This window comes from Tympanuchus pallidicinctus, unplaced genomic scaffold, assembly GCF_026119805.1.
Source record: "Tympanuchus pallidicinctus isolate F22 unplaced genomic scaffold, pur_lepc_1.0 scaffold1, whole genome shotgun sequence".
NCBI lineage: Eukaryota > Metazoa > Chordata > Aves > Galliformes > Phasianidae > Tympanuchus > Tympanuchus pallidicinctus.
In genome coordinates, this window is record NW_026294618.1 from 974,775 (window position 1) to 990,809 (window position 16,035).

General features: G+C 51.8%; 1 protein-coding gene across 1 annotated transcript in view; it reads left to right on the top strand.

Moving 5' to 3' along the window:
• Positions 1-16,035, top strand: part of TNFRSF21 (TNF receptor superfamily member 21) — a 33,183-nt gene that overhangs the window by 1,063 nt on the left and 16,085 nt on the right. The window contains exons 2-3 of the mRNA XM_052692176.1: positions 2,561-3,215; positions 4,921-5,418. Of these exons, the coding sequence (XP_052548136.1) occupies positions 2,561-3,215; positions 4,921-5,418 (1,153 nt within the window). The remainder of the gene's footprint in view (positions 1-2,560; positions 3,216-4,920; positions 5,419-16,035) is intronic.

Below are 16,035 nucleotides of genomic sequence, written 5' to 3' on the forward strand. Positions count from 1 at the left end.
TGTGCAGCTCAGGCCCAGGGCCCATCCATGGCCTCGGGATGCTGCAGGGATGGGGCAGCCTGCAGCGTCCCATGGACTCGCACTTGGGTCCGTACAAACTATTGACTTCACGTTGCTCATTGGATCTGTGGGATGCGTGGATGCAGTGTGCAGTCTGATAGCGGTGCTGCGTGACAGTGAGCATTAGGACTGACTCATCCAGCTCCTGGTCGTAAGGTGGGTCGTGCCTGCGTCAGCTGCTGGCTGCTTCCCAGCTGCCTCTCCCATGTGAGTCCTTCAGGTGTTGGGATGGGTTGGGGCAGATGGGCAGCGACGTGGGTGCTGAGGTGTGCAGGTCCTGGGAGCCTTCAGGTTGGGCGTTCGGAGCCTCTTGTGCATGAAGAGCTGCACTGTGGGCTGTGTTACTCTGTGCTCTTTCTTTGGTACTGGAGTATTGAACCAGAGTCTGGTGGTAAGTAGGGCTTCCTCCTTTATCCTGGTGCTCCTGCCTCTGAAGCTGCACGCATCATCCCCAGGAGCAGTCGATGAGGATGGTGGTTGTGGCCAGCAGACATCCTCCTGCTGTACATGTCCTCCTCAGAGCCACAAGCAGTGCCAGCCTCCAGATCTCAGCAGCGGTTACTTTTAGGGAGCAGAAGCACCGGTCTGCATCAAAGCTGCACAGTTGCTCGGTGCTGCTGAGCCTTCCCTGCTGTGGCGATGCTGTGGATAGGTGTGGAGATGCCTGCGCCCCAAAGCTGCCGGCCCAGCCCGGGGTGATGGCATGGGCTCGTGCCCCCGCACAGGGCAGCAGCAAGCCCTGCGAGCTGGATCCTGTTGCATCTGGTTTGCTAATTCGGCGTTGCGTCAGGGAGCTCAGGGTGGCAGGTTTCTGTAGTGCTTTGTGCAATCGCATCTTGGGGAGGCGGGGGGAGGCATGGTGTGAGCCGGCAGTGCCTGCCACAGCAGCCTCGCTCTTTGTTTTAATTTGACGTGCCGTAATTGGCCTGGCCACCGCAGGCTCCTTGTCAGTTCCTGCAGGCCTGTCTGCTGCCGCCTCTGTGATTGCTGCTTCAGGAAAATAACAGACCTGAGGTGTTTTGCACGGCCATACATTATTTAGCGGGTGGGACAGAACGGCGCTGCCGGACGGTGTGTTTTCCAGGAAGGGAGAGACTGCACCAAAAATGACGCGGTGCAGCTCTGCTGCGATGTGTTCTGCAGAGTCATGTTGGTGGAGGCTCTTGTTTAATGTATTCTTGCTGGCTGATAGCCCAGGGTATGTAGCGGAGCAAAAGCAAGGTCCTGTGCAGCACAGCAAGGTGATTTATGTCCGTGGCTGTTCTGCTGAAAAGCAGTAGGGTCTGCATGCCTTCAGGGTAAGAATGAAATCACCTTTGGAAATCCAAGGTAACGTTCCTCCTTCCCTCTGAACTCAGCCTGCTGCTGCTTAGAAATGCATCTCCAGCTGCTTTGTGTGCTGAGTGAGGCTGGGGCAGCTGCACTGGAGCTGCCTTTTGTTCTCTGTGTGTCGCTTCTGTGGGCATAGCTGATGCTGTGCCTGCAGTGCAGAGGTCTTCTGGAAGAAGCCGAGGTCCTGCTGCGTCCCTCGGGGATGGAGCAGCCTGTTGGTGTCAGCACACAGGGCTGCGGGGATCGAACTGTGAGGCTGGATGTAGTCATTGATGAGCCCAGCTGGCTGCCGTTGGGTGTCTAAAACTTGAGAACTTTTACCTGTATCTGATGCAATGAGGAACTAAGTTACAGCAGAGCCCCTAGGAGAGCTTAAGAATAGTGTCCCTTTTTCCTTTCCTGTTGCAATTAAGGCTGGTTTCAAGTGGTGAGGTCCTGGTACAGGCTGCCTGGGGAAGATGTGGATGCCCATCCCTGGAGGTGCTCCTGGCCAGGCTGGTGGTTCCACCCAGCCTGAGCTACTGCCTAAGCCCACAGCAGGGGATGGAACTGGGTGAGCTTTGAGGTCCCTTCCAACCCAAAATGTTCAGTGGTCAAGGTGGAGGCTTGAACCGGAGCCCTGGAGAACCATGCTGCTCGCACAGAGGTGTGTGGGTTGTGCCAGGGTAGGAGGGCTGAGAAGTCATGTGCCAGCCCAGGTTTCAACCTGTTCTGTGCTATTTAAAAAGGCAGATGTTTGAACAAGTGCTGCTTAATGCTTAGTGGAAAACAGTTTCATGGGTCAGCGCTGCCACCTGCATGGGTGCTGCTTTCTTGGCTCCTGCTGGGACCTCTCAGCCTTGAAATGCAGAGCTGGTCTGAGCACTCTCAGGGTGGGCTGTATGCTGAGACACAGATAGCAGCGCTCGCTGCCCTGGCAGCCTGCAGTGTAAATGAGGCATAGTCTGAGAAGGGTGGTATCAGATTTAAGGAATTGTAGCTGATTTGTAATGCCCCAGTAGCCCTCTCTGTGTCAGGGCTCCATCATCCCACCCTGTTGTGCTGCAGGACCTCCTGCAGTCTCCCAGCCCTGGGATATCCCCCGTGGTCCCGCACGGGTGCCGAAGGTATTTGGCAGAGGGCTCTTGGCGCGCGCTGCTTTCACCAATGTTTCACATCTGTCTTTCAGCTGCTCGTGTTCCTTGGCACCGCTGACGCTCAGCCCAAGCTGACCTCGGAGCAGAACGCCGTGAGCCTCCCTGCTGGCAAGTACCTCCACCTCGACCGTGCCACCAACCAGGAGCTGATCTGCGACAAATGCCCCGCGGGAACCTACGTGTCCAAGCATTGCACGAAGAGTACCTTAAGAGAGTGCAGCCCTTGTCCGGATGGGACCTTCACTAAGCACGAGAACGGCATAGAGCGATGCCACCCGTGCAGAAAACCCTGTGAACTGCCAATGATTGAGAAAACTCATTGCACTGCCTTGAGCGACCGTGAGTGCACTTGCCTGTCGGGTACGTTTCAGACTAACGATACCTGCGTCCCTTACACGGTGTGCCCGGTCGGCTGGGGCGTCCGCAAGAAAGGAACCGAGACAGAAGACGTGAGGTGCAAGCCCTGCCCTCGGGGTACTTTTTCTGATGTGCCTTCTAGTGTGATGAAGTGCAAAACCTACACTGACTGCTTTGGGAAAAACATGGTGGTCGTAAAGCCGGGGACGAAGGAAAGCGACAACGTCTGTGGCTCCCCGGCGTCTCTTCCAAACACATCTCTGACTTCATCGGATGCAGAAGCGGATGGAGAGACCTACGAAGCTCCACCGACCGCTTACCTTCCCAAAGGTAACGTCCCCAATGAAGTACAGCTGTGTTTTTGCTCACGGGGTTGCATTCCTGCTTCGGTTGTTTTTAGGCTGTCGAAGGGCAACCTGATCCGTAGTGTGGGTGGTGCTTTTGCTTTTTGGCCAGAACGCAGCTGTGCAGTACATCAGGTTACCATTGCTCGTGTTAAACTACGTTTAATAATGTTTTCCGTGAGACTCTGCTGATGACTGGACTTCAGGCTGTCCTGCTCTTTGGATTAAAAGGACAGCGTGTTCCCAGCTGCTTTTCCCATGTGTGTGTTGTGCCGGCACAAGTCTTCGTGTTTGTGGCAAATGGGAGCAGAGAGCAAGTGCAGCAGAGAAGCCCCAGCAAGGAGAGGAAAGCTGCTCTCTGTCAGACTGCTTTCCTGCTGGGTTTGTTGCTTTTGTGCCTGTGCTTTCCCTGGTTCCTTTTACCCTGCACTGTGCCACTGTATTGGCTTGAATGGGAACCATTGCCAGAACAGGGCTCTGGGCTGTGCTTATTAACTTCTTTTCTTCAACCACCGAGACTTCCATTATTTACCACTGATGGGACAGACTGACTTGAATTCCACATTCTCTCACTTAGTCAGAAATGACAGCTGGCCGCAGTCTTCGTCTTATCTGTGCACAGATAGGTGAGTGCCCAGAGACCCCAGGGTTCAAGCTGTTGTGTTCAGCACAGCTGCGGTAGCCATAGCTGACTGTAGAGGTGCTGCAGGACTCTTCTTGAGGTGGTGCTCAGCACATCTTATGGTGCCTGAAACTTTGCATTTTAACAACAAAATGCAACTTTTGATGCCCTTTACACCTGAGGAAGTGTTGACAGTGGTAGGCACCATTACTTCCCATTTGTTAGGACTCAAAGCTCAGTTTGGTGTCGGTGCGTCACTGGGAGAGGAAGGGAGGGTTCCCTGAACTTTGATATCAACTGTAGACAATTAGATAAAAGTTAGTGGTTTCCCTGTTTGTGTACTGGTCAGAGTGTTTTGAGTAACCGAGTCAGAGACAAAAATCACAGTACAGATGATGACACCCACGCTCTGGCTCAGCTGGGATGAGACATAATTTTTAAAAGCCGAGTTTCCAGAGTAGGCTCTTGTTTTTGCTGCAGCAAGCCTTCTCGTCAGACTGGCTGGGATGTGGGAGCTGTTTGTTGGTAAGAAAGCTCAATAAAGGTGGGAAAGAGGCTCTCGGAGTTTGGGTCATTTCTGTCCCTTCGGAAAGCTGTTTAGGAGTTGAAGCACTCAAGCCTGTTTGCAGCATGGATATGTTTGTGCTGCTTTAGATTGATTGAGAGATACTATCAGGCTCTGCATTCTTGTTGTTTCTAGCCCAAATACCAGATTTCCTGTGATTAAAGGTAATGTTCATAAGCTAGGAAAGGAAAGCCAGCTCCCTCGAAGCTGCAGATCTTCCAAGAAATACTGAATTAGGATCAAACACAAAGCGATTACAAGCCATCACTCAGTTTTGTGAGAGAGCTGCCACTGCTGTTAACCAGCAAGGGGCAACTTGATGTTGAACCCGACTCTGCAATGTAGCTGTCTGTTATAGAGCTGAACTTTAATTTTGCCTCTTCCCTTTCTCATTGTCTCACTGGGCTTTGGCCTACAGGCCAGTGTCCAAAGAGGGTCTGGGCCAAGCCATGACGCCCCGTCACCCCCAGTGCTGCAGCGCTGACGGCTCCTTTTGTCTTGCAGGTCTGAACTCTTCAGTTTTTGATCTCACCTCCTCTCCGGAGCAGCGTGTGTCCAATGGCACAGCAGAGCCAGTAGCTGACTACAACGACACCTCGGCCAACGGCACGGTTGGTGCCCCTGGGAGCCTCTCCAGCGCGGGCGCCGCTGGCCAGGCACAGAGCTACCGGCACAAGCACAGCAGCCAAGCGGCGGGCAAGCAGCCGGCGCAGGAGATGGCCGGGGGTGAGAAGTCCAGCATCCCCTACAGGCCGCCCCGCAGAGGGCCGCCCAGCGTCCACCAGCACTTCGATATCAATGAACACTTGCCCTGGATGATCGTCCTCTTCCTGCTGCTGGTCCTGGTGGTCATCGTTGTCTGCAGCGTCAGGAAGAGCTCACGGACTCTGAAGAAGGGACCGAGGCAAGATCCCAGTGCCATTGTGGAGAAAGCTATTATGAAAAAATCCACCACCCCCACGCAGAACAGGGAGAAGTGGATCTACTACTGCAACGGGCACGGTGAGCGGCAACGGCCTGGGGCTTTAGCAGCAGATCTGGGCAGTAGTGTCCTCTCCTCCTTGTGCGGCAGCAGTTCTCATGGTGCTTTGGATGGGCCGTTCCATCTCTGGTCCCTGGTTGCTTTTCTGGGATGCTGGACTTCATTACTATGAAGGGCAAAACACAGACCCGTGGTTCCTCAGCTGTTTCTTGGCTTCTCCCTATCCCTGTTCTGTTGGCTTATCTCCTGTTCCAGGAGGAATTAATAACGAAGAAAACATCACTTGCTCTCTTCAACTCCTCTCCTGCTTCTACTCTTCATTAGAGGATCTCAAAAGAAGACCTTATTTATTTTTAATTGATCTCACCCTTTCCATTGCTCTTCTGTTTTTCTCCATCCTTATCTTCTTAGTGACTCAGGCATGCATCTGATTATCTTTTGTGCTGTCCCTTTTCCTTCACCACTTCTGTTTCTGGAAGGCTGAGTCATCCCTCTGCCTTTTGGCAGCACCTCAGTCAAAGCTCTAAATCCCAAATGCTGGCATCTTTCCCCAGCCCTTTTTCCTTGCTGGAGTGAGGAGAGTTATCCTTAACAGCCATATAGGGCGCAGTTCTGCATGTTGTGAGATCTTGGAGGTGCTGCTTCCCTCGTGTTTTCTGTTCTTTGGCAGGTGACTTGCTATATGCTTTTCAGTGAGATCTGAAGGTGAGCTGCTGTGGTCATAGACAGGGATTCATAAGGGTCAGTGATAAAACAGTGGCATGAACGTGAGCAGCCTGTCTGATGTGTGGTTCTACCTCCTCAAAGCCTGGTGACAAATTTGTCCCCTTTGTCTTGCAGAGACGGATTAAGGAGTAACAAACAAACGTCCCTCCGCAGTTAACCTTTAGGAAGGCACTTTCAGCAAGGGACCCCAGCAAAGAACAGATTGGAAAATAAAGATTTAAAGGTTTAAGAGATCAGTGCTTGATGGAAGTCATCCTTGAGTGCTTAAGTACAAAGCAAAGAAGGCTTTGAGTAGGGCGTCTTGTTATGTTCTCTGTTCTCCTTCCTGCTGATTAACAGAGCTACACTTTGTGTGCCTTCATTAATGCATTTATAGAACCAGTAAGGTCTTGCTGGAATTAGCTGTGTGCCTTCTCTTGTGTTTGTGCTTTTTATTGGTTTCCTTTTAACTCTTGAATTCTTGAGGAGCTGTTTCTTGAGCTTATAAGCAATTCCTTTTGCAATAAATTTTAACAACTTTTTTTTCCTGTAAGATCTGCACTCCTTTGTCCCTGAAGTCAGTAGTGCCTGAAGTGTGGTCCCTGGGGCTATGGTAAGTGATCCACAGCAGGGTTATGGAACCTTTTTAAGCACCTTTATTTGTGTGTGCTTTGGAAATACCGAGCTTCATTGCTTCAGCCACGGTTCATTGGCCAGGAGGTGCTGGCTGTTACTAAACAGAATTGTTTCTTCTTTCATTTCCTTTCATTTTCCTTTTCTTTCTTCTCCCAATACCCTCATTTCCAGCTCCCTGGGTTGGTTGGATATCTCCTTCCTTTTCTTGGAGCAGTGAATACTGTCCTCAAAGCAGAGATTGGATCTGTACAGCTCAGGGAATGGTGGTGTTTTGGATGCCTTCTGACACGCCTGCACTACAGCTGGTCTTTCTGCAGCAGCGCTGGAGCTGCCTTTGGGCAGGGCTCATTTGTTCACTGAGGATGATTCAGGTTAAAGAAACCATGCAGATAAGACAGGCTGATATGTGGTGAGTAATCAGACCGTGTAAGACTGCTCAGATATAACCCCACCTCCTAGATTCTGCATCCTTTGGAGGACAGTGTAATTCCTGGGTCATCCTTCCCAAAGCACATCGCCTCTCTCATCCTTTAAGAGCTGAATTCAGCTAATGCATCAAATCCATCGTGTGTTTGCAAAGCTTTCTCCCTGTCTTGGGCAATAAGCTGATGTAAGTGCAGAAGCAGTGCTCAGTTAATGAGCTGGCCCAGTATCTGATGGAGCCCCTGCAGTCTGGAGGCCAATTCCCCGTTGCTCAGAGGCTCTGGTCAGGCAGTTGGGCACAGCCCTCCCAGCAGTTCTGGCCAGTCATGCTGGTGCCTGTTTGCCCAGCTGGCTGCGTGACCTGCTCCCACCACAGAATGTCCTCAGCTGAACTTGTTGCTGCAAAGGCAAAATGAGCACAAACCAATTAATGCTTTGTCTTGCTTTAAGGGCAGCTCTGATGTTGCCTAAATCACACTGTTTAGCTGGGACAGCCTCGCTCGTTCGTTCTTATTTGGCGGTGTTACTCTGTTGTGTCAAGCACATAAATTGTTCTTCTCCACAGTGATATAGAAATCCCTCTTTGGATTTTGTGTCGACGTGTCTGGCTCTGAAGACCCTGTTTACTTGAAATGAGAGAAAATGTAGTAAAACAGCAGAACTGACTTTTATTTTCCGAGCAGCTGACCATGCTGCAGAGCTGAAGCATCTTGGCTTTGCTTTCTGCTGCTCCAGCAGTGCTTATCCCCGAACTGTGCTTTGTGGCTGTATCCTGAGGCAGCGTTTTGAATGAGGAGATAGCCCAGAACTAACTTCAGACTCTTGCAGAGAGGAGATCATTGCCCTGCCGTGCTGCTGGTGCCAATTGCTCTGCGGTGGGAAGCCAGCACAAAGCCTCTGTGCGTCTCTCAAATTGTTAGCCTGGTTTGTGGTCGCACTGAGGTTGTATGGGGCAGCTGATTAGGCTTTAAATCATCTCTGTGGGCTGAGAATGAAGCCCTGGGCTCTGGTGCTGACAGGTTATGGGCATTTGCATGACCTCTCCACCAATACGTGAGCTGGGTCGATAGAGTCTTAAAAACACCCCAATTCATAGAGACCCTCTAGGATCCCCGAGTCCCACTCTCGGCTGCACAGCACCACCCACAGCCTATGTTGGAGAGCCCCCTTTTCCCTAACCACAGCCGACCCTCCCCCTGCCACAGCTCCGTGTTGTCCCTCAGGCCTTGTCACAGCCTTGTCACTGTCACAGACAGCAGAGCTCTGTGCTGCCCCTCCGTGCCCTGGGAGGGGCTCTGTGGGCTGCCATGAGGCCTCCCTTCATCCTCCACGGCTTGTTCCCATAGGCTGTGCCAACAAGATGCCAGGGCAATCGCGCACGGTTTCCCCTCTGCTTCCTCCTAGTTGACCATCTCCTCCCTCTTAATCCTTTCAGTAAACAGCTTTAACCTTTGAAAGGGAAGAACTGCTCTGATGCAGGTGCCAGGCCTGGCACAGAGGAGCCGTGCTGATGGAAGTGCCCCACTGCATCCTCAGACGGGCATCGCAGCGATGGGTGGCCAGCATGGCTCACAGAATCACCTGGGTTGGAAGGGACCTCAAGGATCATGTAGTTCCAACCCCCCTGCCCAGCAGGGCCACCAAACATACACATTCAGATCAGGCTGCCCAGGACCCCGTCCAACCTGGCCTTGAACACGTCCAAGGACGGGGCATCCACAACCTCCCTGGGCAGCCCGTTCCAGGGCCTAACTACTCTCCTTGTGAAGAACTTCCCCCTAACATCCAACCTCAATCTTCCCTCCTTCAACTTGGATCCGTTTCCCCTCGTCCTGCTGTTGTCAGCCCTTTTGAAGAGTTTACTCCCCTCCTGGCTGTAGGTTCCCTTCAGGTATTGATAGGCTGCAATGAGGTCACCCCGCAGCTTCTCTTCTCCAGGCTGAACAAGCCCAACTCCCTCAGCCTGTCCTCATAGGGGAGGTGCTGCAGCCCCCTGATCATCTTAGTCGCCCTCCTCTGGACCCTTTCCAAGATCTCTGTGTCTTTCTTGTACTGAGGGCTCCACACCTGGACACAGGACTCCAGATGGGGCCTCACAAGAGCCGAGTAGAGAGGGACGATCACCTCCCTGTCCCTGCTGACCACCCCTCTCCTGATGGAGCCCAGGATCCCATTTGCCTTTCGAGCTGCCAGAGCGCACTGCTGGCTCACCTCGTGGGCTTTGCCCTCTTTGGAAGGTCTGGGGCAGTCGATTCCTGTAAGCTGGGGCTCCGTGGTGAGGGCAGTGCTGCTGGAGCAGACCCATCTCGCTGGGGATGGGCTCCTTCCCCACAGAGGAGTGGCCCAGGGCTGGTATGCGGTCAATACTTCTTTAGGTAGTTGTTGTAAAGGTCTTTCTGTGATAATGTAACTTTTCACGTGCAGGAACTACGGCATGTAAAAATACATATTTCTGCCCATTTACTGTTCTGTACCGCTCTGACAGAGCTCAGGTAAGTGGGCCCAGAGCCCTGTGTGTTCCTGGGGCGCTCGATACCCAGTAGCTGCAGTAGCTGTGATGCACTTGTGACCCAGCAGTTGCTGCGGCGGGGCATTTTGCTCGTGCTCATCCTCATGAGCTGGTGTCTGCCCCACGCTCCCTCTGGCCGCAGCACATGCCTTAAGTAACAAACTAAAATTAGCAGCGGTGCGGGAGGCCGGTGTTAAAACGGGACCCGTGTCCTCAGTGTGGACGTGTTCCAGCTGAGGCTGTGAATGACACTGATTCTCACTGGATTAAATGGTTCAGAGGTCTGAGTCTTCCCAGACCTCTAGTTTGTGATGACTAACGGCCTGAGCTAGCACAGCCGGCCTGCCTCCATGTCTCTCCCCAGGGTGGGGGCTCTTCTTGGTGGTGCCAGAATCCCCAGGTCTCATCCGCACAGGGTCCTGAAGCTGGAGCAGCACCAATGGTGCAGCCTTGCTGGGAGGAGTTGGATCTCACTGCTTCATCTCACCCTGCCGGTGGGACCTGGAATGGTAGGGGCAGCTTGGCCAAGATTTGTGAAGAAAGTAGTGGTTAATTGTTAGCGTGGTGCCTAAACTGTGTACAGGGAAGTGGTTTTAACCTTGTGTGACTCCTTTCTTTGAGAGCAGCCTATGTACTGGAAATACTGTTCTTCCAATCTCGTTCTTCATCAGCTTCCAAAGGAGAGGAATTGAACAATGAGAGTCTTCATAATAAAAAAGAACTGAAGCTGTAATTCTTGGCAACATCACATTTTGCATCAGTCTATGCTAAAGAAGATAGCAAGATAGCAATGAAGATAGGGTTGAAATAGTCTTTCAGTGGTTGACTTTGACTGTCACCTATGGAGTATCAGCGGGTGAGCAGGAAGGAGTGAAATGGGCTGTTTAGGAAGTTCTCTTTTGGTATAAAACCTTATGCATGTAGAGCAAGGTGCCTGAAATGATGTGCTGAGAGACAAGAAGAGGATTTAGTCTTTCAGCTCCAGAAATCGCCAAAAAACACATCTTGGCATTTCCTGCCAGGCCAGAGCTTTCATATTTGTTTTCGTTATAGTCTGGTAGGTGCACATCGTTGCAGTGGGCAGTGAGAGAAAAGCCAGGAAGCCTCTACTTAAATAATCAAGAGAAATGAGCTGGTCTGCAATGCTGTTTGCAGCAGGGAGGGAGGCTTGACTGCAGATAGAAGAGAGCTTGCCAGAAGTGGCTTTGGATGGAAATCCCATCTGGAAGCAGAGTGGGGAGCTGAGAAGCGATGGTGAACAGAAGCAGTGTGTTGGGATCTGGGGGTCTTGGTTGCTCAGCTGCCAGCCTGCAGTGCTGGGATCTTCTGGGTGGTGATTTTTTGGGGGTATGGTCCTTGCCTTGCAGCTCGGTAGCTGTAACACAGAGCTAGGCTAGACTTGTTCTGCTCCAAAGCACAGGCTTTCCAGGCTTGGGTGGTTGAAGAGAGTCCAGAGCCTCACTAAAAAGCCCCATGGCCTATGCTGCAGCTCCTTAGCATCCCCATGTGAATATGATAATGTGTGTTGGCAGTGTGCGTAGGGACATCTTGGGTCACTACAGGCTGGTACTTGCATGAAATCAAATGCTCTTTTGTGAGCGGTCTTCAAAAATGCTCTTCATATCGGAATTGGGTGGTGTTTTTTTAAGAGCACGTTGACTGAAAAAGCCTTCCTGCAGCCTTAATCTGTGCAGATTCACCACTAAAATGGTAAGCAAGCGTATGGAAACAACTCAGCAATGGGTGTTCTTCCATAAGCCTGCTTTTTCTCACCCTTCAACTGCTGTTCTTGCTAAAAGGGTAAGCCCAGCTGCAGGAGTGGCACAAGCATAAGCACAAACCTATGAGGTGGCTTCTTGCAGCTCAGTGCCACTTCAGGCCCCTTCCTTAGTGCTTGTGTAGGTAAATGAGCTAAAAGCCACTTGGTGGATTGGTTTCGCAGTTATTTTCCCTTTGATCAGCTCCTGACTACATGTCTGCAGAGCATGGGGAAGAGAGATGGGCATACAAGTTGAATTGGCCTCCAACTGTGGTGACCTGAAGGATCGTGGGCAGGGTAGAGCAGCATCTCCCAAGGGCAGATGTGCCTGTTGCTGCTGCTAACATAATTTATTAATTGTGACTGTGCCTGGGGTGAAGGAGCTCTGTGCCTGTGTGCAAGCCCTAATACGACTTTGGCAGGCAAGGCATGAGATGAGGAATTAATGTTTGTCTGTCTGCCAAAACGGAGAGGCAAAAGGGTGTTTTAAAGCTGTCTTTCCACTGGGATCTGCAGATTATTAATCTGCAGATATCTATCTGGTCCTCAGATGTCAGCCTGTCCTCTTGTTCAGAATGAGGCCCACAGAGGGAGCTTATCGATAAGGTGGGGTTGTGCCCTGAGGAGTGCAGGTGCTGTGAATACTGCTGTGCTCCTTGCCTGGGATGCATGGAGCTCTGCACGGCGCTGTGCCCAGGTGGGATGTTCCATTTCAGAGTGGAACGAGGAAGCCCTTTACCTCCAGCTGCTTTCTGCAGTGCAGAGCTCTGCGATGGCATATGTTGAGTTTGAAGCGCTGTGTGCCTCAGACTGCTTGGTCTTCAACTTTGCTCAGGTTTGCCTCAAAATTGACCTTTTGGGACCTGGCAGGGCTTTGTGGTGAAAGGGATCTCTGGAAAACACAAATGAGAGAGACAGACAGCACTGTTCTGCTTAGAGAGAAGGAAACTTAATCATGGGTGGTTTATTACATCTTGAGTCTCCCTGCATTAGCAGGCTGGAGGCTGGTGCTCCATCGCTTGTAATGCAGGCTGCTACACCAGCCATCTGTTTGCAATGTGTGCAGGGCTGCCCTGGGAAGATGGTACATTTGCTCTGAAATCTGCTCCAAAAAAACCCCAACAACCTCTGCCATCACCAAAAAAAAAAAAAAAAAGAAAAATCAACCCAGGAATTTAATTGGGAATATAAGGAATTTGTGCCTGCCTGTTAGGCAGGGCTGAGCACTGATGGTTTGGTAGCTTGGCTTCTCTTGCAGAAAAACATGCTGAGAAGGTTTATTTGTGGAAAATCCTGCGCCAGCTTCTGCAGCGGGAAGGCTGTGATTTCTCACCTCTGTAAGTCTGCAGCACATAACTCCTGAAATAACAAGGCGGGCTTTCCCTTCTTGCCAAGTCTTCCTTGGAGGGGAAAAAAACAATCTGGAGGTGAATTTAATCCCCAGGCTGGTATCTGTGTGTGTCTGGATATTTATACGACCCTGGCCACAGCAGTGTGCTTGCTAAGGGTTTACCAGCCTGTCTGAGGGAGTTATAATGAGGATTAACTCTGCAAAAGCTGTTTACAATCTAATAATGACATAGAATGCTTACTCTGACCGCTCTCTTTTAAACCAAAGGAAGAGCAGCTGTTCCCAGGCAGGTTGCTCTGCAGCATCCTGGGCAGGTCGAGCAGAGAAGGGTGGGTTTACCGTGCAGATGGGTGGCTCGTGTAGGTCTGAGGGAGGAGATGCAGACCAAGCATGGAGCTGCTGCAGCACAGGTGATCTCCACACAGCCCGCAGCTGTGGTGCAGGAGCTGCTGCAGCTCGTACCTCGTGCTGTCCTTCTTGTCCCTGGCTCTGAAACGTCACACGTGGCTGATGGAGCCTTCCCTCACTGCTTCGGTGCAGTTACTGCCCGGACAGCGCGTGGGAAGTGTTTGTCAGCAGTCCGCTTCCTGCCCTGGAAGGTTATTATGTGTGTTTGGTTTTTGTGTTTGGGGAAGAAAAAAAAAAAGCAGTTAGTGGTTTATTGCCCAAACGGTGCTTTCTGAGGATGTGAATCAGTGGCTGCTGGGAGGATCTGACAGCAGCGATGCCCTCCATGGAAAGGACTAGCAATTGCTCATGAGCATTCTTAACTGTGTCCTTTATTCCTCTCTGCACAGAGGCTCTTGTGCACTTGTGTATGTTTTCTAACCTCGCTCGGAGACCTGGAATATATTTGTGGTGAGGGGGTTTCCAGCATCTCCCCTTCTATTTGGGAAGGCGGTGAAATTTTCTCATTTTGGGAAAGTATTTACATCGGGGTTTGGGCTTTGTAAGCCCTGGTTTGGTTGAGCGGTGGACAGCTGGGGTTTGGGTGTGTTGCACCCTGGCTCTGCTGTACATGCAGGCTCTCAGTGTATTTTGGGAGGTATGAACAGGCTGCTGGGGCTGTGTTCTGTGTGAGTCAGTAAGATATTGGAGGAGGTGGGTGGGATGAGCTCAGGCACAGTCGGGTTAGCGGTGATATGAAGCTTGGCTGAACGTAGGGGAGGGTTGGGCTGCATTGCCATGGTTTGCCTGCCTGCCTGTGTGCTCAGCTGTGCCCTCCGCCTCTGTTACTCAGTGCTCCGGGTTTGTGCAGATGTTCAAATCTATCCAGCCCAAAGCAGGGTTTGTCACTCCATGTGCCGCCCTGTGCTCAGAAACGGGCAGCTGGAGAAGGTGGTGAGATGGCCGCCTTCCTTACACAGAGCCGAGACCCGGCAGCAGCAAGCTGCCAGAGGGGAGGAGATGATCTTTAAGGGCTGTCATGGGACTGGGTTATGTTGATTATCAAGTAATTATCTGCTCATTGGGTGCATACGGTAATTAATATTGCCCTCTTCCAACACACCTATGCCATGCGGATGGTGCTGGGAGCTTGGCTCAAACCAGGGCTGGGCTGGTGGGGACCTGAGGGGCTCTCAGCTGTCGAGCCCAGAGCAGAGCAGGCTGAAGGGAGGCCTGATGGCGGCTGAGCTCCGCTCTGCAACAGCCAGGGGCTGAGGGATGGCGCCGAACTGTGGCAGGGGAGGGCTGGGGCTGAGGGCAAGGCTGGCTCAAGAATTCTGGAACTCTCACGCGTGCTACAGGCCATGGAAGATCTCCTCAGCTTCCCTCGTTTCCACTTAAGCTGATGTGTTAACCCCTTTCTCCTTTATCATTAGTGGGACAGGAGGAGAATGACTTTGGCGTTCTGTACAGACTTGAAGATTTCCCCTTGGAGGCAGCAACTTCTGAGCAGACACTGCTCTGAAGAATACCAAGTGACACTTGCCTTGAGCTCTGAAACTGAAAATAATGATGGTTTTTTGTTTGAGAGAGGGTGGGGAGAGGAAGGGACGGATGTTTCTCTGTGGTTAGGTTGTGGTTAGGCTTTTCCATATGCTGCCAGGTGCTTGGGTGTAGCCTTCTGGCAGGGCAGCCCTGCTTGAGTTTGTTGAGTAATATCAAAGAACAGCAGTAGAGAAATGGCCTGCTGACCCTGAGCAGCACTGGTCTAAAGCATCACAGGGGAACACAGTTCACAGAATACACAGAATGGCCCAGGTTGGAAGGGACCTCAAGGATCACGAAGCTCCAACCCCCCTGTGCCATGCAGGGCCACCAACCTCCCCATTTCACAGCAGCCCAGGCTGCCCAGGGCCCCATCCAACCTGGCCTTGAACACCTCCAGGGATGGACGGGGCATCACAGCCTCTCTGGGCAGCTGTTCCAGCACCTCACCACTCTCACAGCACACAACTTCCCCTGACATCCAACCTCCATCTGCCCTCCTTCAACTCCAAACCATTTCCCCTTGTCCTGCTGCCATCTCCCCTTTCACAGAGCTGACTCCCCTCCTGTCTGCAGGCTCCCTTTAGGCACTGCAGGCTGCACTGAGGTCACCCTGCAGCTTCTCTTCTCCATGCTGAACAAGCCCAGCTCCCTCAGCCTGTCTTTGTAGTGGAGGTGCTGCAGATCATCTTTGTGACTCCTCTGGACCCTCTCCAGCAGCTCTCTGTCTTTAAGTTTGTTTCCAGCCTGCATATAGCTTAGCTATATGAGATGAGGGAAACTTATCCAAAACAGGAGAGTTATGAAAGCATGGAAAAGTCCTATGTGCTTGTGTGATGACCATCTTGGTGACTTTCATAAACAGACTGTGCTAAGCCAAACCCTGTGTGTTGTGGTGAGGCAGGAGATGGAAATGCGTGGAGAATGATGTTGTGTCTCATACAGAATAAGCAAGTGGAAGTCAGCTTGTGTAGGCGAAACAGAATTACAGGAAAGGTTGTGTGAAGGTGAGCTGGAGGCAGGATGTGGAGTTCCACTGCAGCGTGCTTCTGCTTTCCATGGAGGCCTTCCCTCCAGCTTGGTGTCTTTGGAGGGGAGCTGGACATGTTTTCAGTGCTGCTGCTCACCTATGCTGCTCTGCAGGTGTCTGGCCGTCCTTTGGGAGCAAGGCTGTCTCCAGCTGCTCTTTGTGAAGCTGGCTGCAGACGTGTCTGGGTCTGCCTGTTTGTGCCCATCTAATCCAGCATGCGTGTACGCTCTGGGACATCGTGCTTACCTGCATGCTTTTTGACCTTGGTCTTGTGCTCTGTCCTGTTGCTCTG